Raw genomic sequence first — 27,391 nt, 5'->3', positions numbered from 1 at the left:
CTTGGTGCCAGAGCAGCCGCTTTACATGCAGGAGGACACAGGTTCATTCCCCAGTATCTCCAATTAAAAGTAGGTAGTGTGAAAGGTCTCAGCCTGAGACACCTGGAGAGCAGTTGCCAGTCAGAGCAAACACTGACCTTGAGAGATCAGTTTCACAGGGTAGCCGTGTTGATCTGTGGTAGATCACCTAGCTTTGAGTCCAGTAGCACCTTAGAGGCCAACAAGATTTTTGGGGTATAAGCTTGCAACAGTCAAAGCTCCCTTTGCCAGATTGGTATCTGAGGAAGGACCCTTTGACTCTCCAATGTATATACCCAGAAAATCTTGTTGGTCCCTAAGACGCTTCAGGACTTGAATCTAACTTGGTAGACCATTGGTCTAACTCCGTAAAAAAAAGCAGTTTCATATGGGACTGTTAGGAGCCAATGCTTAGCCCTTCAGCCCTTGCCTGGGACAAAACGTTTCCCCGGATCAAATTCGGGTGTTGACCAGAGCATTTGGGTGCTTGTTAAATTACAATTGTTACTTTATGTGTGGATGCTTCTGTAAAGCATGTTGCTTTTGGAAGGTGCTCAAAAACACTGCCGTAGGAAAGGAGGTACTAATGGGCACAGGACTAGAAAGGAAGAGACCATTAGCTGGCAGGAAGTATATGGGTTCTGGGAGAAAAGGAATAAAGTTGAGAAAGGCAGTGCAGTCCAGTGTGCTCAGAAGAAGGAAGGGTAAGTGATACCAGGGTATGGTAGATAAGGACCAAACTACCTGTGACCTGGGAGACCCTTAAACGGGAACTCCCACAGGTTAAGAGACTAGCAGCATCGTCAGAATGGCACAGTTCATATTAGGACCTTGGCACTGGGGGAGGAGGAGAAGAAGAAGAGTTGGTTTTTATACCCCGATTTTCTGTATCTTTAAGGAGTCTCAAACTGGCTTACAATTTCCTTCCCTTCCTCTCCCCACAACAGAGACCTTGTGAGGTAGGTGGGGCTGAGAGAATTCAGAGAGAACTGTGACTAGCCCAAGGCCACCCAGCAGGCTTCATGTGTTGGGGTGAAGAAACCAACCCGGTTCACCAGATTAGAGTCTGCCACTCATGTGGAGGAGTGGGGAATCAAACCCGGTTCTCCAGATTAGAGTCCACCGCTCTTAACCACTGCACCACACTACACCATCTTCAAAACGCAAGAACAAATAATTGCAAGGGTTGGTGTTCCAATCCCAATGCATTTGGATTATTTCAAGGGAAATCCTCTCAAATAGACAAATCTCAAGGTTTTGGAAGCCTCTTCAGCAAGCCTTTCTGACAGAGATTATGCCTCATTTTGAATTTTTCTCCTGGCTCCCCCCCCCCATTTCCTCCATCCTTCCCTTCCATAATGCTTATCTATCCCCCACCCCCTTACTTAATATATTAACAATGCCAAAGCAATCCTAGGAGAAACCCTTGTCATTAACTTATTAGTTGCTGCGGTGACTCTTTGTTTCCTTGCTTATTATTTTCCATCCTCTAGTCTCCTGGAGACGGAGGCTCCTTGAAAAGCCACGCAAATTTTCTCAATCTCAGTGAGAGAGAAAGGCCACCTGGATTATTGTAAGCGTTCCATGTTTTGCCACTGCGAGGAAGAGTCAGTTTCAAGACATGATAACCTGTTAGCCTGAGTGCCATAATCAGCAAATTAACCGGGATGCTCAGCTTTGTCTTGTGCGGAAAGGCTGCCCCTGCTTCCTACAAACAACAGAGAGGCATGAGCCTTTTTGTGGTCCATTGTCACTTCTCCAACCCATCCTCGTTCACCTGTTTTGTGTGCCCATCAGCTGCCTGGCGAAGTTGCAGCTCTTTGAGTGGTCTCAGCACACCCTGCCCTTTGGAATGAATAGTCAGTTCCACCTCTTTTTCCTCATTTCTCTTTCTCTCCCCCTCCCCCCACCAAGAGTTTCCTCTTTATGGGCAGCTGCCTCCTTAGAAAACAGCCTTTATTCCCCCATGTTATGTGTGCTATAAGTCCCAACGTGGTCACTTGTATGCTAGGTTGCTTGTATGCTCAAGGGGGGGGGGAAGGGATGCTTTTTTCTCAAATGGGCTGGTGCAGAGGTAATGCAGTAGTCATCAGATCACAAGCCTGTCTAGGGCAACAGCTAGATTTGAGTCCACAATGAACTTAGAGACCAGCAAGCTTTCGAGAGTCAGTTTTTCTCCCACTAGCCAATGGAGCTGCAGCAGGAAGTGGGGTTGTCAACGGGAAGTCACCTGCAAATAGTGGGAGACCTGGCAACTCTACTTTCCATTAGAATTGCCAGGTCCCTCTTTGCCACCGGTGGGAGGCTTTTGGGGCAGAGCCTGAGAAGGGTGGGGTTTGGGGAGGGGAGGGACTTCAATGCCATAGAGTCCAATTGCCAAAGCAGCCATTTTCTCCAGGTGAACTGATCTCTATCAGCTGGAGATCAGTTGTAATAGCAGGAGATCTCCAGCTACTACCTGGAGGTTGGCAACCCTACCTTCCACCCCTGTTGGTGCTTGAACAGCAGTAAGGGAAGAGGAAGGAAAAATCTGCTCCAGAGAGACTGGTGTGCAAATAAGTGAGCATCCCCTAGAGCAGGGGTGTCAAACTCATTTGTTACGAGGGCTGGATATGAGCCCGGCTTTTGTCGGAGAGGGTGGGCTATAAATCTAATAAAATACATAAATGTCACTTGGTTGGGCTGGGCCATGCCTTGCCAGCCCAAATCAGTACTGGAGGAGGGTGGCTTCCTTGGCTGGCTCATGAACTGGCTAAGAACTTTAAAGGGGCCGAATCTGGCCCCGGGGTCGTATGTTTGACATCCCTGCCCTAGAGAGTTTCAGAAGGTAGCCAGGTTGGACTTCAGGAGAACAGCAAGATTCGAATCCAGTAGCAGAGACCAACAAGATTTCCAGGGTATAAACATTTGAGAGTCACTCATTGCTAGGGCTGCCAACCTCCAGGTAGCATCTGGAGATCTCCTGCTATTACAACTGATCTCCAGCCGATAGAGATCAGTTCCCCTGGAGAAAATGGCCACTTCGGCAACTGGACTCTAAGGCACTGAAGTCCCCGCCCATCTCTAAACCCCGCCCTCCTCAGGCTCTGCCCAAAAAACCTCTTGCCGGTGGTGAAGAGGGACCTGGCAACCCTACTCATTGCTAGAGACACTGGCCTAGGCCTAGTCTTCCAGTCTGCAAGTCCCCTGCTGGCCAGCTGATTGGTGCCAGGGAGAGGGGCTCTAAAGTGGGGGTTACCCTTGCCCCCAGTAGGGGGCTGGCAACCCTAATCTGTACATATGGACCTTCTCCTGGGGCATCCAGCACCCCTCCAGGGCTATTTCAGGTCCTAGAAACCATGCAGGGTGGAAAGCAGAGGCCCCTTTCCTTCTCCCCCATCCCATGGCCTTGAATTGAATGGGGTGGGGAGAGAGAGAGAATGCTTATACAACTGGGCTCCCAGCTAGGAGCTTGCCGATGAAATCTAACTAAAACTCCCCCTTGGGGATAAGTGTAAAACGTATTGTGTAGGTAGGCTGTATGTACATTCACAACGGGTGCTTTATGTGCAAGTTTTAGATTGGCCTCCTGCCAGGTGATTTCTCTGCCCCGTGATATTTGCATGGACTTCTCATGTTCTGCATCTGCCCTGGTTTATAAAGTGCTAATGACCTCTTAAAAATTCCTTGCGTTTTCCCAACCAGAACACAAGTGGCAGACTTGGGTGATGTCTTGTTGTCTTCAGATGATATAGTTTCAGTTACTCACCTATGACATAAGTGCACATGCCTAAGTGTGAATGTGACAAACTAAGTGGGCATCAAAGCGAATTGCTGGGAGACCTCCTGCTATAGCAGGTATAATGCCATAGAGTCTACCTTCCAAAGCAGCCATTTTCCCCAGGGGAACTGATCCCTGTAGTTGATATCAGTTGTAATTCTGGGGGATCGCCAGGCTCCACCTGGAGGTTGGCAACCATACATGTCAGGTACCAGACAGTTTGTGGATCTCGGCAACTGTGCTTATGTAAACCAGCAGTCTGCTGCTTCATGCACCGGCGCTCCTTTTAGGCCTGTTGGCAACCAAGAACGGTGCTTTGGAGAGCAACTTAATTCCTCAGGATAAAACTCCGCAGAGTGCCAGACGTCTTGTACTCCAAGTACTTGCAGCTTTTAACACCTGACACTGAGAATTTCTGCCGCGAGTGGAAAAAAAAAATCTCTCTCCCCCTCTGTCTGCAAGGCCCGCCTGCCCTGTAGTCGCTCAACCCCTTCTCTGATTGCCACGGGGACATTAAAACTTCAGCAATTCGCCTCTCCAAAGGCCGCCTTTGGTTCCATGCCTGGAAAAACAGTAGGCAAAATAATACAACCTTAAATTCTAACATATGTAAGTTGAACGTCTTATTTCCATTTCCCAGCCACGTTCCCCCCAGAAAGACATGAGGAAAAAATTACCATCTGCCTCAGAATATCTCAGCAGAGCGTTTATCTCCCAGCCATGATAACTACGCTGGAGTAATTCTGCCTTCACAAACAAATTTAACGTTCTCAATTGGAAAATCCTAGAGCCTTGTTCAGCAGACGGTCTTTCCCCCCCAGGTTCTTTCAAAGCTGTGAAGTCGCTTTTTTCATGCGTGTTGTTGAAAAAAATTGTATGGCGGGTTGGGGGGGCTGTTCTGGGAGGGGTGTGAAGCATTAGGATCGTAGTTATTGAATAACTGAATTCAGTTTTATACCACTTTGCAGCCATATGTTTTTTGGGGTTTTTTAGATGGTTACACAAAGAGTTGGGAGAGCCAGCGCGGTGAAGTGGTTTAGAGCAGCAGATTCTAATCTGGAGAACCGAGTTCGATTCACCACTCCTCCACATGAAGCCTTCTGGGTGACCTTGGGCCAGTCACAGTTCTCTCAGAACTCTCTCAGCCCGCATGGAGGCAGGGAATGGCAACCATTCTGAATATCTCTTGCCTTGAAAATCCTATGGGGTTGCCATAAGTCAGCGTGACTTGATGCAGCATGCGCACACACGCACACGATTTAAATCACAAACCATAAAATCCAAGAGAACCATCATTAAAATAAAACAGCAGCAAGTCATATCTTAAAACTTCAAAACAGCAGCAGATTAAAAACTAGCTGATGTTTAAAAACAATATATCTAAAAAGACTGGTCTCCACAGCAATAAAATAAAGCAGTAAACCCACAATTATTATTTTTTAAATTACCCAACCTGAGGCAGGCACCTCATTCAACAGAACTAAAGTTGTACAGGCAAAGAGACCAAGAACAGTTTTACTTGGCATCTCAAACCCAAAAACTGGCATATTGTGTTGGGGAGGGAACTCTGTCAATAAAGGACCACCACAGAAAAGGACCTGCCTTTCCATCATGGCCACCTGTCTTATTTTAGTAACTGACACATTCAGCAGGGCTTCAGATTACAATCTTAATGTTCAGGCAAGTTCATATGAAAGAGAGCTGTTGGTAAGCTATGATTCGTCTGACAATTGTGAATTGGGATTCCCGAGTACCCTAAACTAACATTGTCATCCAGTACAATTGCATTCAAGATACTCTGACATTCAGACATGCAGCTCATTTCTGCTAATGTCTTAATAGCAGGGTTTTATCATTAATATAAGCCCTGACCTGGAGGGCCCAGGCTAGCCTGATCTCGTCACATCTCAGAAGCTAAGCAGGACGGCCCTGGTTAGTACTTGAATGGAGACCACCAAGGAATACCAGGGATGCTATGCAGAGGAAGGCAATGGCAAACCCCATCTGTAAGTCTCAGACCTTGAAAACCCTACCGGGTCTCCATAAGTCGGCTGCAATTTGGCAGCACTTTACACACACATTATTAATATAAAGCCATAAATATGTTGTCGATTCAATAGAAACCAATTTCTGCCATGATACTGCCAACGGACGGAACACCTATGGTCCTCATGTACTAAAAATTCATTGATGTGTCCTATAGGTTTTAACTGGGGTGCAGGAAGCACAGGGAGAACTATCATGTCTAAACCAAAGTGGAAGACTGAATTGTTTATCAAACTGTGTTTTTTTATTGCAGGGAATCTCCAGTGGATTGCAGCGTTAGCAAATGCAACAAGTTGGTCGGTGCAGGGACCGAGTCCAACCCCTTGAACTATGGCACCTACATGGATGAGAAGAACGGTCCTCCTCCCCCCAACATGACAACCAATGAAAGGAGAGTCATTGTCCCAGCAGGTAGGCTGCTGCTGGGTTTGATGCCAAACTTAGCCAGATGTGCTGACTGCGTGACATTTGGTCTCGAACCTAAACTAGATGGAATGACAAAACAACGTTTTGTTATTTTACTTATAAACCATGACCACGAGCCACTGTTTAATCTTGTTTTGGAATCTGGTTTATAAGCAGAAGAACAAACTAGACTTTGTTGCTTTGACCAGTTTGGACATCATGACCATTTGTGATCTCTTGCAAAGCGGAAGTCCTAAATCTCTGCACTGTGGTTGAGGGAGCTCACTAGAAAAGACAATAAAGCTAGGAAAAGCTGAAGGCAGTAGGAAAAGAGGAAGACCCAGTATGAGATGGAGTGATGGAATGTTCCCTTTTGGACTTGGTAATGAATTCAGACATATTCTAAAACCTGAAGATAACAACATTAAAAACACTTTGCTGGATGAAGGTTTATATGATGAAGGTTCACCTAGGTCATTTATGCATGGGTCCTTTCACTCACGTTCGCCCCCGGTCTGAATTGGTTGTTCCTTGGAGTTATGCGTGAAATTTCCATCCATTAGAGATGACCTTGTGCCCAGCCCTTGCAATGTCCGGGTCTTCCCATTCCTCTGTTAACCCGACTCTTCCATCTTCCCTGAGCAAAGTCAGGGTGAAATCCCCATGCATAAGGCAAAGTGTGGGACATGTAAGCTTGGTTGCGTTTTGTCCATGTTTTCCAAATGCTGTTTTAGCCAGGATCTGGAAAATGCGGGCAAAACATGCGGGGAGTGCGAGGCGACCTCTGATGGGCGGGAAAAGCATGCATAATCAAAAGGAAGCCCTGAAGCAGTTGGTGGGGGTGACCCCAGGGAGACATCCCTGCATAAAAGCCCAAAGCATCTTGGAGGAGGAGGAGGATAGCAAATAATACTAGATAAATAAATAACATGGTAAAGATTTGGTACAGAGCTTTCTCTTGCTTTGTAGCAAGCAAATGCTCTAAAACAAGTGTCTAGTCCTCATGTTTAAAAGAGAATTGAACAGTCCTTTCTGTGGCCAGAAGATGTTCCTACTACTATGATCTCTCTGCCCCTACTGATTCCACACCCATACCCACACTCTGTTTCCTCACCCTGAACCAAGAATCTCTGTTTTGCAATGAGAAAGAACTTGGTAAAGGAAGAATTGTTCAAACGGCAACGATTATACAGAGGGCAGATACTGCTGGAGCATATGAGTAAGATGGAAGTTAGCTGTTGATAATGTTTCTTGCGTGTGTGTTTTGATAGAGTGGCTTGCATTTTTAGATAAGAGTCATTACAGGAAGCAGCTAAAAATTCAGATATTCTGTGATAAATCGAGCTGTAAAAATAGCAACCTACCCTAAGGGTGGAAATAACAGAAATTTATAAAATTGTAAATTACGTATAAATACATTTTCTCCCTTTCGTGACATACTAGGGCATGGAGCCACCCATAGACTTGCATATTAGGGAACCCTCAAGGTCTTGTGGGGAGCGAACATCACTTTCTGCTGTATCCCCCTCCCCACAGTTCTCCTTTCTCTCCTCCTGGCAACCCCCATATCCTGTCCCCTTTTTCTGCCTCATTCTCTCCTTTTCAGCCACTCACCAACCTACCTTTTATCTGCCTCCTATCTTCAGCAACATTTATTGTTTATTCATTTATCCCCTGCCTTTCTCCATAATGGAGAGCATCAATCTCCTCTCCTCCTTTTAATCCTCACAGTAACCCTGTGATGTAGGTTAGGCTGAAAGTATATGAATGGCACATTGCTTAGTGAGCATCCAGTTTGATTCAAACATGGGTCTCCCAGACACTGAAGGTCTAATTGCTACACCACACTGACTTTCATAGGGTGGCTGCTGTTGAACAGCAGCAAGCAGCCAGGCCTACTTGAGTCATGCAAGTTGGGTGGTATCAAGTCATCCCGAGGTAGCTTCAAGGCCAAGGGTTGCCAACTCCAGGTGGGACCTGGAGATCTCCCAGAATTACAACAGAGGTCTGTCCCCCTAGAAAAAAATGCTGCCTTAGAGGATGGCCTCTATGGTTTTATATTTGGCTGAGGGCTTTCCCCTCCCCAATTCCTGCCCTCCTCAGACTCCACCACAAAATCTCCAGGAATTTCCCAACCTGGAGCTGGCATCCCTAATCAGGCCTGGCCCCAATGAGTCCTCCCTCAATGGCCAAAATAGGCCTGGAAAAGACCCTGCCCTCTCCCCCTGCCTTTTTACTCACAGAAACCCAGCCTGGAAAGCTGTGTTTGCTTAGGAACAGCCACTGAGAGAATCAGTTTGTTAAAGCTGTAGGTGCTCCTTTTATAATTTGGGTTCTTTTTTAATACCCAATATACTTTTTTTTTTTTTTTTTTTTTTAAGATTTCACATTTTTCTGCAATCTTGGAGCCCTTTTCAGGTTTGTCAAAGATCGGTCTTGCCTGTTCACAGCTCCAGTCACCGGATTAAAGTATTCTCAGATTTGGCCAACTTGGCTATTAGTATATAGATGATGATAAGTAGAACCTGCTGGATCAGACTAGTCCAGCATACTGTTTCAAGTCAGGAAAATGGTATGGGCATGAGGAAAGGCTGAAACCCTTCTCCACACACACCATTGTCAGAATCCTAATCAGCACAACATACATGTGACTGTTTTGCAGGACGCAGGGTAGGGCCCCAGACCCAACCTGTGTCATGTGTGAACCTGTCTGCTTCAGTACCTCACAGCCCCTGACCTCAATCAGTCAGGGCGGCATTTCTTTCTCACCTGCTACAGTGCAGAAACACCTGGGGCAGCCTCTAGGGAAAAATCAGCGTAGTTCTTCTCGTGACCACCCTTCACAGAAACCCTGGAGCTGGCTCTTCATTTGACAGTAGGAGCGGTAGGAGGCAGTTGTGGCCTCTCTCCTCCCTCTCTGTGTTGATCTGGCGTGGCCAGCATTGCAAAGGGGTTGGGTGAGTGGGAGTAAAAAGTTTGTTTTGTCAGTATGGTCTGGAACTATGAGTCAGACACATAAAGCAAAGTTGTCTGAGCGAGGAGAGGTCATTGAATAGAATTTACTACTTTCTGGAGCACAGTCGTAAACAGCCCTCCAAAAAGTTTAATAACCATCTGTACAAAATTTGTCACGGGCCAGATTGTTGGAACTGAAAAATGGAAATAGAGAGAACGAATAAGGAATTGGGCAAGGTTGCTAGGCTAATGTAATCCATTGGCAGGAGACAGCAAAGCCAGTTTTGTTCATTTCTTACTCTGCCACAGACTCACTGTTTGTCCTTGGGTGAATTGCTTTCCCCATCCCTGCAATCTTTGTAAATCAAATGCACACTGCAGAAGATCATGTTGGTAATGAATAGGAGTCCGGAGACATGGGAAATTATCCTTCCTTCCTTGACCATATAAAGCTCCCTTGAGAGCCAGGATGGTGTAGTGGTTAAGAGCGATGGGCTCTGGAGAACCATGTTGGTTTCCCCACTCCTTCACATGGAGCCAGCTGGGTGACCTTGGGCAGGTGGAATGCAAGAGGCTGTGATTCTAATTAAGTTAATATTATTAGGGGGAAACCCTTCTATTTATTTTTTGTCCTGTAGCAAAAAATGGAATATTCCTCTTTTCTCCCCTATTAGATCCCACATTATGGACCCAGGAGCATGTCCACCAATGGCTGGAATGGGCCATAAAAGAATATGGTTTGATGGAGATTGACACCAACCTTTTCCAGAACATGGATGGCAAGGAATTGTGCAAGATGAACAAGGATGATTTCCTACGGACCACCTCTCTCTACAACACGGAAGTCCTGCTGTCTCACCTCAGTTACCTCAGGGAAAGTAAGCAGTTCCTTCAGTCTGTTTACTAACTGTTTGCCTGGCCTGTTCAATGAAAGAAATGTTTCTTCATTTGTAGAGGTGAATGACTGAGGTAGTGAAGCAGCTAAGAGAGAGAAAAAGGGTGGGGGGAATGAAAGGGAGAAAACAAACTGAGAAGATTGTTAGAAAGCCCAGCAGCATAAAAATCAACAGGAGAGATGACACAGTTATTAAAAGCCACCATCAGAAAAACTTTAAAGAGCACCAGCATTCTGATTAAAACGATTAGTAAATGATGATAAAGGCCAACACAGAGAAAACAATAGCTTAGTTTAAAAAGTTTTTAAAAACCCAGAAAAAAAATGAGGTAGAGAGGTAAAACAAAGCTTTTGCTGGGCTTCTTCAAGATAACAATTTATGTTCCTGGCCCATATTGACACAGGGGTGGTTTCCTGCACTGGTGTAAGTCCTTTTTGCACCAGATCCTGGCATCTTTTCCCCTTGCGGAGAGGCCAGGAAGTTAAGGCGGCTGCCTTTTGCAAGGCCGGTGCGACGTGACCGTTTCCCTACCAGCATCTTTGGCCAGGATTGGGGATGCCGTGACGAAGATACAAAAAACATCATCCTCATTAAAGCCAGCTCCTGCCTGCTCATGGGCCAAGCAGGCCAGCTACTGGAGACAATTCCTTTTCCAAGCAGCTGTTCTATAGCAGCCTAATGACACCCTGTTTTCTGGATAACTCCCTTGCGGCTCAACTCCTTTGAAGGGAATTTATAGTTTTTTTCCAGACTTAATTTCCAAGGGGAAGTTTGGTGCTGAGTTTCTCAACTGCAAAATAAAAAAAAAAAGCACTTTGAGAGATGCCTTAGAGGTTTGGGGACCCTTTCATCTAACTGGAATACCAGAGCTGCACTTTGAAACTGGGGCATGGAGCAGGTACCAAAACCTGCCTGCTTGTATGGAAATCTACCGCTTCCTGTCTTTGATATACAAGTGCTACTTCTAGGATTGCCAACCTCTTGGTGGGTCAATCTCCAGACTAAAGAGGTCAGTTCCCCTGGAGAAAATGGCAGCTTTGGAGTGTGGGCTGTATGGACTTATACCCCACTGAAGATCCTCCCCTCCGCAAATCCTACCCTCTCCTACACCCACAAATCTCCAGGAACTTTCCATCCTAGAGTTGGCAACCCTAATACCGTCTGCCTGGCAAGTCCATTTTCTGACTTTGCAAACAGTTAAACCATTGAGAGTTAAGACTGAGACATATTTATGTTTTGCACTGATTGATTTAAGAAGAAAATCTACAGAGGTTTGTTGGGGGGTGGAGGGGAGGTCCAAGTACCAAACAGTGCATGCTTTCCTTGGATCTAGCAATGGAGCCAGCAATTTATCTCTGGTTACTAAAGGACTTTGTACATAAACAATAGTTATTTGGTATTAAATTAGTGCTGGATGATCTAGCAGCTGCCTCTGATTCCTCTGGGGTGCTTGGAAACCACCATCAAAAGGAAGGAAGGAAATGACCAGGTACCCCTGCATTATGGTTGCCAACCTCTAGGTAGTAGCTGGAGATCTCCTGCTATTACAACTGAAAGGCAGTGAGAGCTGTTAAAAGGGTGAATAGGTATGTCCTCTTGAGTGGAAATGTTTGGGTAGAGAGCACTTTTGAAAGATGTAATCCACTATCCTCTATGGGAGCTATGGGATAGCTGCTACTTTCTTTCTCAGTCTTGGTGGGGGACTCAGCAGAAAGCAAAAAAAAAAAAAAGATTTTCAATCAGTCTTCTAGCCTAATATATTATAATCCCGTCATACTTTCAAGGAACTTGGGGCAGAGCTCATAGTTCTTTCTTCCTCTGTTTCATCCTCACAACCATCCTGCAAGGTAGGCTTGGTGGGAGAGTGAGTGACAGACCCAAGGTCACCCAGTGAGCTTCATAGCAAAGTAGGGAATGTTTACTCCACACTGAAGTCAGTGTGTGAACATTACAAAATTGAGATACTTCTTGATCGACATTCCAGCTGAGATCAGTATTTTTGCTTGGAAAAGTTAGCGCAAAAGCACTGAAGAGCATGAAGACCAATTCACATGTTACCCTTTTGATGCAAGATTTAGGTATAACACTTAATCACAGGTGAGCAGAGGCAGGTACAGAGCGCCAGTAACTGTCTTTCTTTCTTTCTTTCTTTCTTTCTTTCTTTCTTTCTTTCTTTCTTTCTTTCTTTCTTTCTTTCTTTCTTTCTTTCTTTCTTTCTTTCTTTCTTTCTTTCTTTCTTCCTTTCTTCCTTTCTTCCTTTCTTCCATCCATCCATCCATCCATCCATCCATCCATCTATATGCTGCCTTTCTCCTCAGTGGGGACCCAAAATGACATACATCATTCTCCCCTCCTCCATTTTCTCCTCACAACAACCCTTTGAAGTAGGTTAGGCTGAGAGAGACTTGACTGGCCCAAGAAAGCCCAGCAAGCTTCCATGGCAGAGTGGGGATTCGAATCTGGTGTCTCCAAGATCCTAGTTTGACACTCTTACCACTATACCAAACTGGCTTTCAGGTAGCAGGTGATAGGGAAGACCTCTACCTGAAACCTCGGAAAGCCACTGCCGATCAGAGTAGACAAGTCCTTGGTAGACAAACCAATGGTCCAGTTCAGTAAAAGGCAGCTTTATATGCTCTATGTGAAGGCGTTCATAGTTTCAGTAAAGAAGAAACAGATATGTAGAAGCAATTTCTGTGGCACACATGATGGGATGCAAGTGTGGTGTAGTGGTTATGGTGTGGGACTAGGATCATGGGAGCCTGCATTCAGATCGCCCACTCCACCACAAGTGACCTTAGGATGGTCGTGGGTTCTCAACCTCACCTACCTCTCAGGGCTGTTGTGAAGATAAAATAAGGGAAGGAGGCACATTCATGTCACCCTGTGATCCGTGGAGGAAGGGTGGAATAAGAAACAAAAGGACTCAATAAATGGATAGCCCCAGGAGCTGGGTACCAAAGATGATCTCAACAGAGCAACAGGTTCATATGAGAGACAGGTGATTATTTAGATACAGGAGTCCTTTCCCTTTATAGCAAGGATTACATAAGCAGAATATAAATGGAGCTAGGACACGGTCCTGGGATCTGCATTCTGGGTTAAGACTCGGATTTGGGGGACAGCAAGACAAGAGCACTTCCTTGAGCATGTACAGTGCTTTCCCCCTAAGTCTCATGGGCCCACACCTGGAATTTAAGTCAGTAGCTTCCCAGGCTGTGCCCCTCTTTTAGATATTAAGCCTGGGGATTCTGGCTTTCCTTTCCTTCTCCTGCCCTGTAAACTCTTGCCGTCTCTGGTTCACTTTCGCTTTTCTTCCCCTCCCTTTTTCATTTAAAGCTGTTAATAGGAAACACATTTTTTCTCCCTTTTCTGGTGTCCCCCCACCCCACAGAAACCTCAGGCTGTCAAAGGTGAGAAACTTCTAGCAATAAACTGGGGCTGAGGCGCTCCCTTTTGGCTTACCCAGCCTGTGCTGTTCAGTGCACAACGGCCCAAGCTTTATCTGACAAGGCCATTTAATGGTAATTCTCTCCCCTCCCCTTCAGACTCATTCACTGCACCAGTCTGCACCTTAGTGGGCATAAGCAGGCTGTTTAATCTCTGGGAGCCTCATCTCTTGGCACTTACTGGGCTGGCAGGTGCTGGGTGTGCTGAGCTGGAAAATCAGGACCCCTTTCAGCATGGTGTAGATGTGGTTAAGAGCGGTGGTTTGGAGCAGCGGACGCTGATCTGGAGAACCGAGTTGGATTCCCCACTCCTCCACATGAGCGGCGGAGGTTCATCTGGAGAACTGGGTTTGATTCCCTGCTCCTCCACATGAACCCAGCTCTCTTCGAGCTCTCTCAGCCCCACCTACCTCACAGGGTGTCTGTTGTGGGAAGGGAAGGTGATTGTAAGCTGTTTTGATTCTCCCTTAAGTGGTAGAGAAAGTTAGCATATAAAAACAACTTCTTCTTTGTCTTCGTCTTCTTCATCTTCTTTGTCTTTCTTCTTCATCTTCTTTCCAATCAGCCTGAAAATATGTCAAGGCACATATTATTCCCCTCTTGGGTATTTGCAAAAAGCACGCTCCCCCTCAAAAAAAAAACCTCAGTTGTGAATATATTACCCCTCAGGCAGTCTTCATACAGCCAGCGATGGAGTAGCGGTTACAATTTTAGTCTAGGATCTGAGTGGTCCAGGTTCGAATCCCTCTTCCACTGCGGAAGTTTACTGGATGACCTTGGGCCAGTTATTCTCTTGGCCTGACCTGTCTCAGAGGGTGGTTGTGAAGATAAAATGAAGGGAAGAACAATATTGTAAGATGCTTTTTGTCTCCACTAGGGTGAAAAGGGTGTGTGTGTAAAGTGCCGTCAAGTTGAAGCGACTCCTGGTGGGGTTGTCAAGGCAAATGATTAAGCAGAGGTGGTTTGCCATTGCCTTCCTCTGCAGAGTCTTCCTTGGAGGTCTCCCTTCCAAGTACCAACCCTACTTAGGTTCCCGAGATCTGATGAGATCGAACTGCAACATGCTGCCTTCCCTCCCAGAAAAGCAGGGAATAAATAAATAAATAAATCCCCAGGTTCACTCCCTGGTAGTTAATCCTCAGGTGCTTGGAATAAGATTCTCAATTTTCAGGTGGGATCTGGAGTTCTCTCAAAATCTATATATCTAATTCCGAAGTGTACCCTCTGCCTGTGGATACTTAAATCCACAGGTAGGGGACACACTTCCCCCAACAGGTTTTTCTGCAGACTCAAGTGACCCCCTAGGTCTGCAGAAAAATCCAAAAAGTTTTAAAAAATAAACGGGGGGAGTTAATCCCCCCAAAAAACCATTCTCTGTATATATTGTTCCCTTAGAAACCTCAGTCACGTCCTTTTCTCCCAAGCTCAGTGAAGCAACATGTGAAGGACTGGTCCTTCCTTTATTGCATTTGCACCCATGAAAACATTGAGCCTTTCTTGCACCTCAGAGATCCATTCTAAAACAGAATGCATGTTCTAGCCAGCACTGGTTTCCACGTTGGCATTACAGATGCAAGAAAAGATTGTTGTGACGGGTGTGACAACGCTAATCTCCTGCACAGTCAAAGGTTTTCGGGATGCAGGTGTACACACTTACACACTTCACTGTTTTCTGGCAAAGGAGACCACAATCCCTTTTTGAAGGTTTCAGAATTGTTCAGCTGTTTTTTTGTTTTGTTTTTTCCAAAAGCATTGTACTGTGTGATTCTGAGGTTAGGCTACTGTTGTGTTCCCAGCAGTTGAATCTGAAAAGTATTAGCCCTCTTGGTACGGAATCAGAACCTAACATGGTGTATCAGGTAAAATGAAACATGAGGGAATGTGGTAGGTTAGTATCTGAAACCGGATTGAATCAGGGTTTGGGTTAGAGCTTGGAAGTATCTGGCAGGTCACAGGAGAAGCTTGGCAAAATGTTTACGGTAAAGGGTGCAAGGTTTAGTTAATTAATCATTAATATCAGTTAGTTAAAAAAAGGGGGCTCTCGAGAAATTGGGCAGCGCACTTAAAAGTGAATTTATTTTTTTAATGTGTAAAACTAGGGGGTGTCATAATTAACTAATGAAAATCTAAACTCAGTGCCCTCTGTTCTTTAACGTACGACATCTGACTGCTGAAAAGAGTAACGCCATCGATCTTCAGAAACGACTGTCATTCTGTTGCCTTAATGTCTCATTTTCACAAATGTATGAGCCAAGGGCAGTGGGAGGGACCGCAGAGGGCAGCCAGTGGTTCAGCAGTTTATCTAACTGAAAGGAGAACTTCCCAACCAGAAGAGTTAGCAGATGCACCTGCCCCCAAAGTGCTAACGGTAACGGGGGTGGTTACTGCTAAGGATATGGCAAAGAGGGAAGCATGCTGCTCCAGCAACACACTCATATCAAAATAATCCTTCCTTTCTTATTGTGGCTTAATTAGATAGGGAGTCCAATTATAGAACGTGTAGTTTGACCCTGAGATAAGAGATGCCACCCCAAAAGGAAACGCCTTCTCATGCTTAGTCAGGAAACCTTTCTTTCCTGTTTCCTTCTTCTGCTTGCAGCCCAACTCCCTTTGAAGCCCAATACTCCATTGTGGGTAGCGATAATGTTACAACCCCCCTCCCCAAATCTTTGCAGTGTTTTCTGTATCCGTTGCAAAATGCACTGTTTGTTTGTGACTAAATTCCTTTCTTTTTTTTCTTTGCCCCCTCCCAGGTAGCTCATTGCTGTCTTACAACACACCAGCCCACACAGAGCCTTCCTCGCGACTCAGTACCAAAGAAGGTGAGTTCCTTTCACTTTGTCATTTCACATCTGATGAATCATTGCACTAGGGCTGAAGCTCAGTTTTGAAATTGGCAGACTTCTTCCTTATAGTTTGTACCTCCAGAAAGGCCAACTAAACCTAAATGCTCTGACAGCCCCATCCTAAGCATGTTTACTCCCATGTTGACTTGGAAGTAAACATGTCTTTCCAAACACACATAAATAGTCTGTGTCTTACAAATAAGGTTGCCAGCCCAGGTCTGGCATCGAATGAATTTTATTTATTTGTGGTCAAAGACCAATAGTAGTTGTGAATTTCCTGCATTGTGCAGGGGGCTGGACTAGATGACCCTGGTGGTCCCTTCCAACTCTATGATTCTATGAATAAATATACACTATATGTTGCAATCCTACAGCATTTCAAGTAAAATAGGATATAAAAACTTATCAAAATTAAAATCAAATTGCCACGTAGAACTTTAACTATTATCTCTTTCCTATGAACAAAACAGCCATCAGGTTTCTCCACTTTTGAAATCCAGTAGTTTAAGTTCAACCTTATCTGCATCTTTGCTTTTTAATTTACTACGTACTTTAATCTCCGCAACGCAAAATTTGACAGCCTGTCTTGTGATCGAAGGGTTTTCGTCCGCTGGTAGTTTTCCAAGTTTATATTTGTTAATTATATGAGTGATCTGGCATCTATTGGAAGATTATAGGCAGGGTGGGGACCTGTCAGCTCGATGTCATGTCAACACAGTAAAGTCACTTCCAGTGCACACCAGAAGCAATATCAATGTGTCAGCCTGACTTAACCATACAGTTTGGGGTGTATCCTAGAGTGATGCAATGTTGTCACTTCCAGTTCACGCCAGAAGTGACATCGTGGCATTGGCACAATGCCAAGTCACCCATTTTTTCCCTCCACCTCCCTGTCAGGCAGTGGCAGAGATCTGGAGGAGGACCAGGGCAGGATTTGTCCTGTGTGGACTTGGGAAAGGCAACATTGCTTATGGACCAAGGGAAAAAAACAGATGAGAGATCATCTAAAATCTGTCTGGCGGCATCCCATGGATTTCTGCTTGCCTAGAGAATCCATGTCATTCACTGGGTGAAATATGCTTCCCTTTTCAGGCAGAATACACCATCCTTGCCTGCTCTCTTCCGACAAGGGAGTTTTGGGCTTTAGCAAAGTCATGCCTTTGAGACGACGTATTCCAGCATGAGGCACATGTTTTATTTAAAATAAATTCTGCAAAAGGTTATGTCTCGTCATACTGCCTGATTCCCACATCCTGCAGCAGCTGACTCCATTTCCCCTAGCAATCAATTAATCTAAATCTCAGCTTCACCCTGGGTTTATAAGCCTAACCCTCTCCACCTACAGACAAGGCAGTGGAGTCTGTTTCAGTTTAAGGTTTGCCAGTCCTGAGTGTACACTGCAAACTGATGAGTTTGGCTTAAGAAACATGCTTGGAAGTTCACTCAAAGATCTGGCCTTTTTCCTCCCCAAAATTTTCTAAATCAGTGTTTTTTAAAAAAAAAATAGTAAAAAAGGTGTTTCTTTCCTTTATAAATGCCCCTTGTGTGGAAATATAAGCTTGTAATGTGCAAGCTTGTTGAACGTTTGGTTTAAAAACAAAAAAACAAAAAAACCCAAAGGACAGCATTTAAACAGCCTTGCTATGCAAAATACTGATTATGAAAACCCTGCTTCAACCTTTCTATACCTTGGGCAGATTTCTATTCCTTAGGCAGATCATGAGAGGGAGGGCATCTTGACCACCTTCTGGGCATAGAGTAGGGGTCACTGGGGTGTGTGGGGGAGGTAGTTGTGAATTTCCTGCATTGTGCAGGGGGTTGGACTAGATGACCCTGGTGGTCCTTTTCAACTCTGTGATTCTATACCTGGCCATCAAAGCAGAATTGCACCTCCAGTAAGTGCTCATGCTTAGGCTTTAGAAGATCCTCAAGGAAAAGAAGTTCCATAATTGTGAGGGTGTAATTCTTTTGTCCTGTCTAAGCTGTACGTTCTACGGTTCCTGCAAAGAGCCTCAGTATGGGAGCTGGTTGTGCAGTTCCTTTTTTCCTGTTTCGATGCACTAAACCCCTATGAATGAAAGGGGAACCCTATCCTTGTTTGCAAGGTAGTAGGTTTGGGGTAGCACATTTTAATCACTCTGATACATGCACATAAAAACAAGTATGTCTGGATGAAATTTTATTGAAGGGCTGTACTTCTGAGCACAATTCATAGTGCTAGTGCTTTCATTTAAGGCCCTAGGTGGCTTGTGGTCAGGTTATTTGGGAGGCTGCCTTCACCCGCATTGCCTGACCCACCAATTAAAATCCTCTTCTGAAGCCCTGCTCTATGCATCGCCTAGAGATGGGTGTCAGCCAGAGGAAGGGCCTTTTCAGTGGTGGCACCTCACCTTGGGAGTGCCCTCCTGTCTGAAGCTCACCTGGCACTTTTGTTACTTTCTTTTAGGAGCCAGGCCAAAACATTTCTGTTTACCCAATCTTTTACCTAAGAAGCTGGATCTAGTTGTTTTATGGTCTGCGTCTGGCTGTTTTATCTATGATGTTTTAGGCTGTCTGGAGTGTATTTTTTGCTATTGTTGTAATTATATTGGATGACTTTGTTTTGTACACATTCGTTGTTGTAGTATTTATGTTGCTGCACAGTTATTATGAATGTGTGTGTGTGTATATATATATATATATAAGCTCTGTATAACTATATGTATTAACTACTATGAAATTTTATATATTCATATGTAACTATACAAAGATACACAAGCACATAGGCCTTTTCCACATGAGTTGATTATAACACAGGTTTTTGGGGCAGAGCCTGAGGAGGGTTGGGTTTGGGGAGGGGAGGGACGTCAATGCCATAGAGTCCAATTGGCAAAGCGGCCATTTTCTCCAGGGGAACTGATCTCTATTGGCTGGAGATTAGTTGTAATAGCAGGAGATCTCCAGCTAGTACCTGGTGGTTGGCAACCCTATGGTGCCTGCTCCTGTGGGTTTTTTTGCTTCCCTTTTGTGGAGGTTGAGAGACATTGCATTGGTGCTTCAGTGTAACTGCGCAGTAACACTAGGGCGCCTGTGCAAAAAAGGAGAAAAAGGGGGAGGGTTGTTCTTCTGCGTCATGGATGACATCCCACCACCATCAGGAATAATACGTTCTCAGCAGTAGCGTGTGGAATTAATGCAACTGAAGAGATGGGGGGGACCCCAAAACAACTAGGGGAAAGGAGGTGTGTGGAATGATTTCACAGAAAGCATTTCCAAGACATGAGATTTGACCACTGGGAAAATCTGTGGTAAGCTGTGCATGCGGAAAAGGCCATAGTTACTCATGTTGTGGTTTCCTGCCTTCTGTTTAGAGGCACTTATTTGTTTCTTTTTCCCCTTGGTTGGAAGACTTCTTCCCTCTGTTTGGTTGTTGAGATTTGATCTTGGCCATGATTCTGGGTGAGTGAGCGTTTAACCCTTTCCCTGGTACCATATTCCAAATAGAAATCCCCCCCCACCCAATCTGTTACCCCCCAGGAAGGGGAAAGGGTATTATATCAATAGTTTTTCTTAACTTGGTGTGTAAGGGGGATTGATTTCATAGATTCATAGAGTTAGAAGGGACCACCAGGGTCATCTAGTCCATGGTAAAAGGGCAGGATAAAAAATTAGATCGGGGAACTGTCTTTGTGCAGTTTTGCCAACCAAGGAAGACATTCTGTGATTCTACGGCTGTGCCTTTCACCTCAACCATCTGCCTTGGAGACAGAAAGAAGTGTGCACCCTCGCCCACCCAATGCACCATGGATTAATGCTGCACTTTGCAGGTGCTCCTTTTGTCTAGGAAGCAGCCGTCCACTTCAGCTGCCCGTTTCCAGGCCCTTGCCCCCACTGCTCAGCCCTCCAGCCCTCCAAACAGAAATCACGTTTGCAAAGGTAGCAACGAGGGTCCTTGCTCTTCCCGTCTGGCTCCCTTTCAAGCTGAGCAGTTTATCTATTTAAAATTAATAATAATACAAAGCTTGCACAGACAAAGCAAACACCTGAGCCCAGTGCCTCCGTCTGCCAAGCAGCCCGCACAAACCCATGAACCTCGCCCGGGCGCTAGGCGCTCTTCTGGTGGTGCGACAGGTGCGGCTGCCACTGTAAACACAGGCAGGGGAGCAAAGAGAGAGCCAGACTGTGAAAATGACACTTTTGCCATTTCGATTGTTTGCCACTTCGGTCACTCTCATGTGCTCCATTTGCATGAACCAAAGTGAATGGTGTTAGATGTTTCTGGGCAGCATATTCGGAGGGGTGCGTTGAATTTGTGTACTTGGGGTGGCTTTCCCCATTTTTTTTTCCCTTGCTGCGCGAAAGCGGATCATGAACAATGGAATGAATTGCCCACAAAAGCGTCAGGAGCGATAGAGAGAGACAGAGAAGGGAAAAAAGCTGATATCCAGAAAGCCCTTTATTCAAGACCCTGATCCAGGACATCTGTTGAGAAACCCATTCAGGAAAATGCGGTCTCCTGTCCCCTTCATATAGAGCATTAAATGAAAACCAGACTTATTTATAATTGCAGTAATTAAAAAAAAACTCGGCTGACAGTTTTTGCAATTAGGCTCAGAGAACTTATCAAATGGATCCCATATTGGAGTTCAGAGCCACCAAAGTAATTTGGATTTTCGTGAATTCACTTCGTTCCTTGAACTACCTTATTCACCATCCAAACAATTCTCATTTACTGCAGATATCTAGATTTATACAGCCGCCATCTTGCAACGGTTGATTGGTCACTAATTTTCCAGTAAATCCAGGATACTGAATCTTGTTAAATAACTCCATAAACATATTGCTGTATGCTACCTGCTTCCATAAACAGTAGGAGATCCCAATAATATCCTCTGCTGTGTGAGTTTTCCTGTGAGTTACTTGAAATTTGCAATATTGGTTTGTTTGGAAATAAACATGTTGATAAGCAGGAAGTAGTGCATCAATTGTGATTTTTAAAGCAGCATTCGGAGCAAACACAAGCACACTCTCCCCCTCAAACTGTACCTTGCCAACAAGTTGAAAAAACTTAAACATAATTCCCATTTACTAGCCACAATCAAAATTGCCCCCCCCTTTCCTGCAACACAGGATAATAGGGGTTATCGCACTTTGTATTCCCAGCGATGTATTAAGAGTTTGAAAGCGTTATAAAAAATACTGTTCGCACTTTGTTTGGCGCCTTTAGCTGTGAAGACATCTTCCATCCATTTATTAGCCGTGGTATCCAAAAACCCTTTTAAAGCGATGTTTTTTATAACATTTTCAAACTCTTAATACATCGCTGGGAATACAAAGTGCGGTAACCCCCTATAGTTTCATTAAAACTGTAAACTGGTTCTCGAACAGTTAATGGTCAGAGCCCTTCTCTCATGAGAAGGGACTTATGCAGCCCCCAGATGGGGCAAATAGCACTGGAAAACACACATACACACACACACACACGACACACAAAGCTGCCTTATATTTAGGGTTGCCAACCTCCAGGTAGTAACTGGAGTTCTTCCGCTATTTCAACTGATCTCCAGCAGATAGAGATCAGTTCCCCTGGATATAGGGTTGCCAACTGCCAGGTAGTAGCAGGAGATCTCCTGCTAATACAACTGATCTCCAGCCAATAGAGATCAGATCACCTGGAGAAAAATGGCTGCTTTGGCAATTGAACTCTATGGCACTGAAGTCCCTCACCTCCCCAAACCCCGCCCTGTTCAGGCTCTGCCCCAAAAATCTCCCACCGGTGGCAAAGAGTGACCTGGCAACTCTTTGGCAATTGGACTCTATGACATTGAAGTCCCTCCCCTCCCCAAACCCCGCCCTCCTCAGGCTCCACCCCCAAATTCTCCAAGTATTTCCTAACCCGGATCTGGCACCCTACTTATACTGAATCAGACCATTGGTCCATCAAGGTCAGTATTGTCTACTCAGACTGGCAGCAGCTCTCCAGGGTCTCTGGCGGAGGTCTTTCACATTGCCTACTACCTCATCTTTTAAACTGGTGATGCCAGGGATTGAACCTGGGATCTTCTGCATGACAAGCAAAGGCTCTACCACTGAGCCATGGGTTGGGGGGGGCTGAAGCCCCTTTTCCCCACTATCGGGAATGGTGCTTTGCACCAGAAGAAGGTGCTGCCATTAACGGAACAGATCCACTGGGTCCAATCCTTGAACTTGAAAAACCTTTAATGGCATAAGGGGTCCAATCCATTGGATGTGTTCCGTTTGGAGGGCCAGGTCTCCTGCTATAATGATTACAACCATTTTCCAGCAATGCTTCAGTAGCCTTCAGGGGGAAAGGGGGGGCACTAGCATGCATGATGTTACCAGGATGAATCTTAGAGCATTGCCCCAATATGATGATGTGACTTCTGGTTTTTCGCCAGAAGTGATCTGATCTAGCACGGCACTGGCATGCCTGCTCCCACCCCCAGTTCCTCACTATTTGCATTTCTGTGTACAGTGCAGAGATGGCCAACGTGATGTAGTGGTTACTGTGTCACACCAGGACCTGGGAAACCCAGGTTCTAATCCCCACTCGTGCCATGGAAGCTTGCTGGGTGTCCTTGGGCCAATCACAAACTCTCAGCCCTGACCCTGCCTGGTATTTGGATGGGAGACCTCCAAGGAATACCAAGGTTGTGATACGGAGGCAGACAATGGCAAACCACCTCCAGAGAGCCAGCGTGGTGTAGTGGTTAAGAGCGGTGGTTTGGAGCAGTGGACTCGAATTTGGAGACCCAGGTTTGATTCCCCACTCCTCCACATGAGCAGCGGAAGCTAATCTGGTGGACTGGGTTGGTTTCCCCACTCTTACACATAAGGCCAACTGGGTGACCTTGGGCTAGTCACAGCTCTGTTAGAGCTCTCTCAGCCCCACCCACGTCTCAAGGTGTCTGTTGTGGGGAGAAGAAGGGAAGGTGTTTGTAAGCCCGGTTGATTCTTTCTTAACTGGTAGAGACAGTCGGCATATAAAAAGCGACTCTTCCTCTCCTCCTCCTCCTCCTCCTCCTCCTCCTCCAACATCTCTTGCCTTGAAAACTCTATAAGGTTGCCGTAAGTCAGCTGTGACTTGACGGCAAAAAAATTGAGTGCAGAGAGGAAGAGGGAATTGCTTTTCTCCGAGATGTTTTTCTCCGAACTCACTGTCCTGTAGAACAACAGTCTCTGCTACCATAGAATTAAACTTGAATATTTTCTCTCAGACAAGAATCATCAAACAACTTGGCTGGTTGCTCAATTTTGTACCCACGTTTGTAATTTTAGAAAAAGTAAAAAGGGCCTTTTGACATAAAGAATGATAGAGTTTTAAAGTTTCTGGGTAGGATTTAAATTTTTAGTATTTGTCAAGGAGAATTTAAAATTGTAAATGTGTTTATAGATTTATAGGTTATGTTTATCCTGCAGTTTGTGTTTGGTATATACCATGTTTGTTGGCAGTTGCTACATAAGTTTGGTTGTATACTGATCTTATTCCTTTTGTTTATTCCCTGTACCTGTTTTTGTGCTGGTCGTGGACCGAAATAAAGTTTTAATGTAAAGTCTCTGCTACCACCCAGGCAGGTAGTAATCATGTGTAGTCTTAGCTGACCTTCACTGGCCGTTGGTCAGCGTTCAGCGCAAGTTGCCAAGCCACTAAAGGGGTCAGCACATGGCTCATAACCTGTGCAGATGTGGAACTGCTCAGGAACACATTTAGGTAGTATTTGGCCCCATCAACACCGGTCTATCTCGTGGTTCTTGTGGCAGGTTCTTTGGGATCAAACCCAAACTCTTCAGAACGTTGGCTTCAATTCCACTTTAGCAAGCATCCTCAACTCTCCAACGCACGGGGTTTACCGTTCTTAGTACAAATTGTCTTCAGCTGCCTTGGAGACCAAAATTGGGCTAATGAGAATCATCAGGCTTTCCTGGCCAAGGAGCAATTTCCTTGTAAATGAAATGAGGCTGCTCTCGTCGCTAAGTAGAATGATTTGGGGCTATCTGCTTATTTTGTTTTAATGGGAAAGAGTCCGTTTCAATTTTCATGACTTGGGGGCTTGCTTAATACGTTGCAGCCATTCAAGCTGCATGAGGAAAATGGGAGACGTCGCTCAAAGGGTCTGATAATTCGGCAAGGGGCGTCGTAAAGCACACTCGTGTTCTGCCGGGCCCAGGTTTCAATAAGGGAGTGAAAAACTGCATGTATTAAGCAAATGTGTCAGCCCTGCAAAGCTCCATCCTCTTTGATCCAGGGTGGCTTTCTTTCTGTCAAATTCAGGACAGCCCTAAGGACTTTTGGCACTCTAGGCAAATGACTTTGCCACCTCTACTCTTTATGTGTTGTGGGAAAGCTGCCACTGTCACCCCCCCACCCCCACCCCCACCCCACACACATGCTGCCCTCGCTGGGGCCGGGGCGGGGCTTGCCACAGTACCACATAGGTTTGCCATTTACCAGTTGGGTTGCCAGAACCTCTTTGCCACCGGAGTTTTTTGGGGCCGAGTCTGAGGAGAGCAGGGTTTGGGGAGGGGAGGGATTTCAATGCCATAGAGTCCAATTGCCAAAGGTGGCCATTTTCTCCAGGTTAACTGATCTCTATCGGCTGGAGATCACTTGTAATTAGGGTTGCCAACCTCCAGGTGGTGGCTGGAGATCTCCTGCTATTACAACTGATCTCCAGCTGATAGAGATCAGTTCACCTGGAGAAAATGGCCACCTTGGCAATTGGACCCTATGGCATTGAAGTCCCTCCCCTCCCCAAGCCCCGCCCTCCCCAGGCTCCACCCCAAAAACCTCCCGCCAGTGGCGAAGAGGGACCTAGCAATCCTAGCTGTAATAGCAGGAGATCTCCAGCTAGTATTTTCCTTCAGTATCTGGAGATTGGCAACCCTATTTACCAAGTGGGTGTGGGGAAACTCCTGCCCCCACCCCCCATTTCCTACCCTCACTCCAGTGAGTGGCGGGGAGAAACGTGAGGGCCAGAACAGTGTTTCATGATGTCATTTCAGGCTGCATAACCAGAAGAACCTAGGGTTGCCAACACTGGGTCAGGAAATACCTGGAGATTTGGGGAGTGGAGCCAGGGGGAGAGGTTTAGGGAGGGGCAGGACCTCAGTGGGATATAACACCATAGAGTCCACCTTCCAAAACAGCCATTTTCCCCAGGGGAACTAATCTCCATTGCCTGGAGATCAGTTCTAATTCTGGAAGATCTCCAGGCCCCACCTGGAGGTTGGCTAGGGTTGCCAGGTCCCTCTTCACCACCGGCGGGAGATCTCCAGCTAGTACCTGGAGGTTGGCAACCCTGAGCTTTGACTGCAGTGCTGCAGCTTACTACGCTTTGCCACGGGGTAGCAACCTCCTAGTCACATGGAAAAGCTGTGCAGGCACATTTATTTCATTCATGTGCTTCATTTATTGGCTGCCTTTCTTGTTGACTCAAGGCAGATTACAAGTTACAAAACAATGCACTCAAGACCAGTAAAATACATACAATAAACAATGAAGTAAAACTGGTTATGCGGTTAGAGAAGCAACAAAATAAAATCAGTAGAATATAGCCAATAAACAATGCAAATGAGGAGAGAAAGAAAGGGAAGGGCAGAGTTGCTGGCCTCCTTGTGGGGCCTGGAGCTCTCCTGGAATCGCCACTGATCTCCAGACTACAGAGATCAGTTCCCCTGGAGAAAATGGCAGCTTTGGAAGGTGGACTCTATGGCATCACATCCCTGCTGAGCTTCCGCCCCTCCTTACTCTCACATGAACACATGAAGCTGCCTTATACTGAATCAGACCCTCGGTCCATCAAAGTCAGTATTGTCTACTCAGACCGGCAGCGGCTCTCCAGGGTCTCAGGCTGAGGTCTTTCACATCACCTACCTGCCTGGTTCCTTTAACTGGAGATGCCGGGGATTGAACCTGGGACCATATGCATGCAAAACAGATGCTCTACCACTGAGCCACGGCCCCTCCCCACCCTCCTTGGCCCTGCCTTCAAATCTCCAGGAATTTTCCAGCCCAGAGCAGGCAACCCTATGGGGGAACATGCCTGCAATTGTACCCAAACAATTAATTTATCCGACTTATGAGTAGTGACGACAGCAAGTGCCTCCGGCTCATCTTACAATGAACCGGGGTTTTCCAGGCTTTCTCGGAGAATTTGGGAGGCAATCGTAGATCTTTCCAAGCTTTTTCTAAGAATCTTCAGAAAAATCAAGCTGAGGATAGCCAGCTCTCCCCATCCCCTCAAGAAACCACATTCTTGTAAATAGGGTTGTCAGTCTCCAAGTGGAGCCTAGAGATCTCCTGAAATTACAACTAGGGTTGCCAGCTCTGGGTTGGGAAACACCTGGATATGTTGGGGGTGGAACCTGAGAAGAGCGGGGTTTGGGGAGGGGAGGGACTTCAATGCCATAGAGTCCAATTGCCAAAGCGGCCATTTTCTCCAGGTGAACTGATCTCTATCGGCTGGAGATCAATTGTAATAGCAGGAGATCTCCAGCCAGTACCTGGAGGTTGGCAACCCTAGGGCAGGATAAGGACTTCAGTGAGGTATAATGATTTTATGGCCAGACCTTTTCCTTTTTTAAAGAGTCCCCCGAAGCTCCAGTGCTTAGTAACACTACAGTAGACCATCCTATCATGAAAGCTTTCCACTAGTGATTTGGAATTGCCGTTCTCCGCCTTTGAATTACTTCTCCCTGCGAGTTGCGACAACACTTTTCATTAGGCTTATTCTTTTCATGACAACATAGCCAGCATCCATTTTAGCACCGCTGCAGCCCAAAGGCGCCTTGGGCTTGGGGGGTGGCTGTTGTTTTTATTATGATTTTGTGGTTCAAAAGCCCAGATTTATGATTCCAGGAGAGACAGTAGCTCACTCTTTTGGGTTTTTTAAAAAACTGTTTTCCTTTGAAATTCCAGAGCTGGTGTTGTGTCTGCTTTCCTCCTGCCCCTCTTTGGAGGCAGCCGTGTGTTTAAAAAAAAAACAACCCAAAAAAAGCCCCAAACCCTAACCACCC

At 45.7% G+C, this 27,391-nt stretch overlaps 1 protein-coding gene across 3 annotated transcripts in view; it reads left to right on the top strand.

Moving 5' to 3' along the window:
* Positions 1-27,391, top strand: part of FLI1 (Fli-1 proto-oncogene, ETS transcription factor) — a 114,854-nt gene that overhangs the window by 74,715 nt on the left and 12,748 nt on the right. For all 3 annotated transcript variants that reach the window (XM_056860685.1, XM_056860684.1, XM_056860683.1), the window contains 3 exons: positions 6,078-6,235; positions 9,859-10,062; positions 16,283-16,351. In XM_056860685.1, coding sequence (XP_056716663.1) covers positions 6,078-6,235; positions 9,859-10,062; positions 16,283-16,351 — 431 coding nt within the window. The remainder of the gene's footprint in view (positions 1-6,077; positions 6,236-9,858; positions 10,063-16,282; positions 16,352-27,391) is intronic.

Source organism: Euleptes europaea, chromosome 14, assembly GCF_029931775.1.
Source record: "Euleptes europaea isolate rEulEur1 chromosome 14, rEulEur1.hap1, whole genome shotgun sequence".
Taxonomy (NCBI): domain Eukaryota; kingdom Metazoa; phylum Chordata; class Lepidosauria; order Squamata; family Sphaerodactylidae; genus Euleptes; species Euleptes europaea.
The sequence above is the reverse complement of the archived record's forward strand: the minus strand, read 5'-3'. Positions and strand labels throughout refer to the sequence as shown.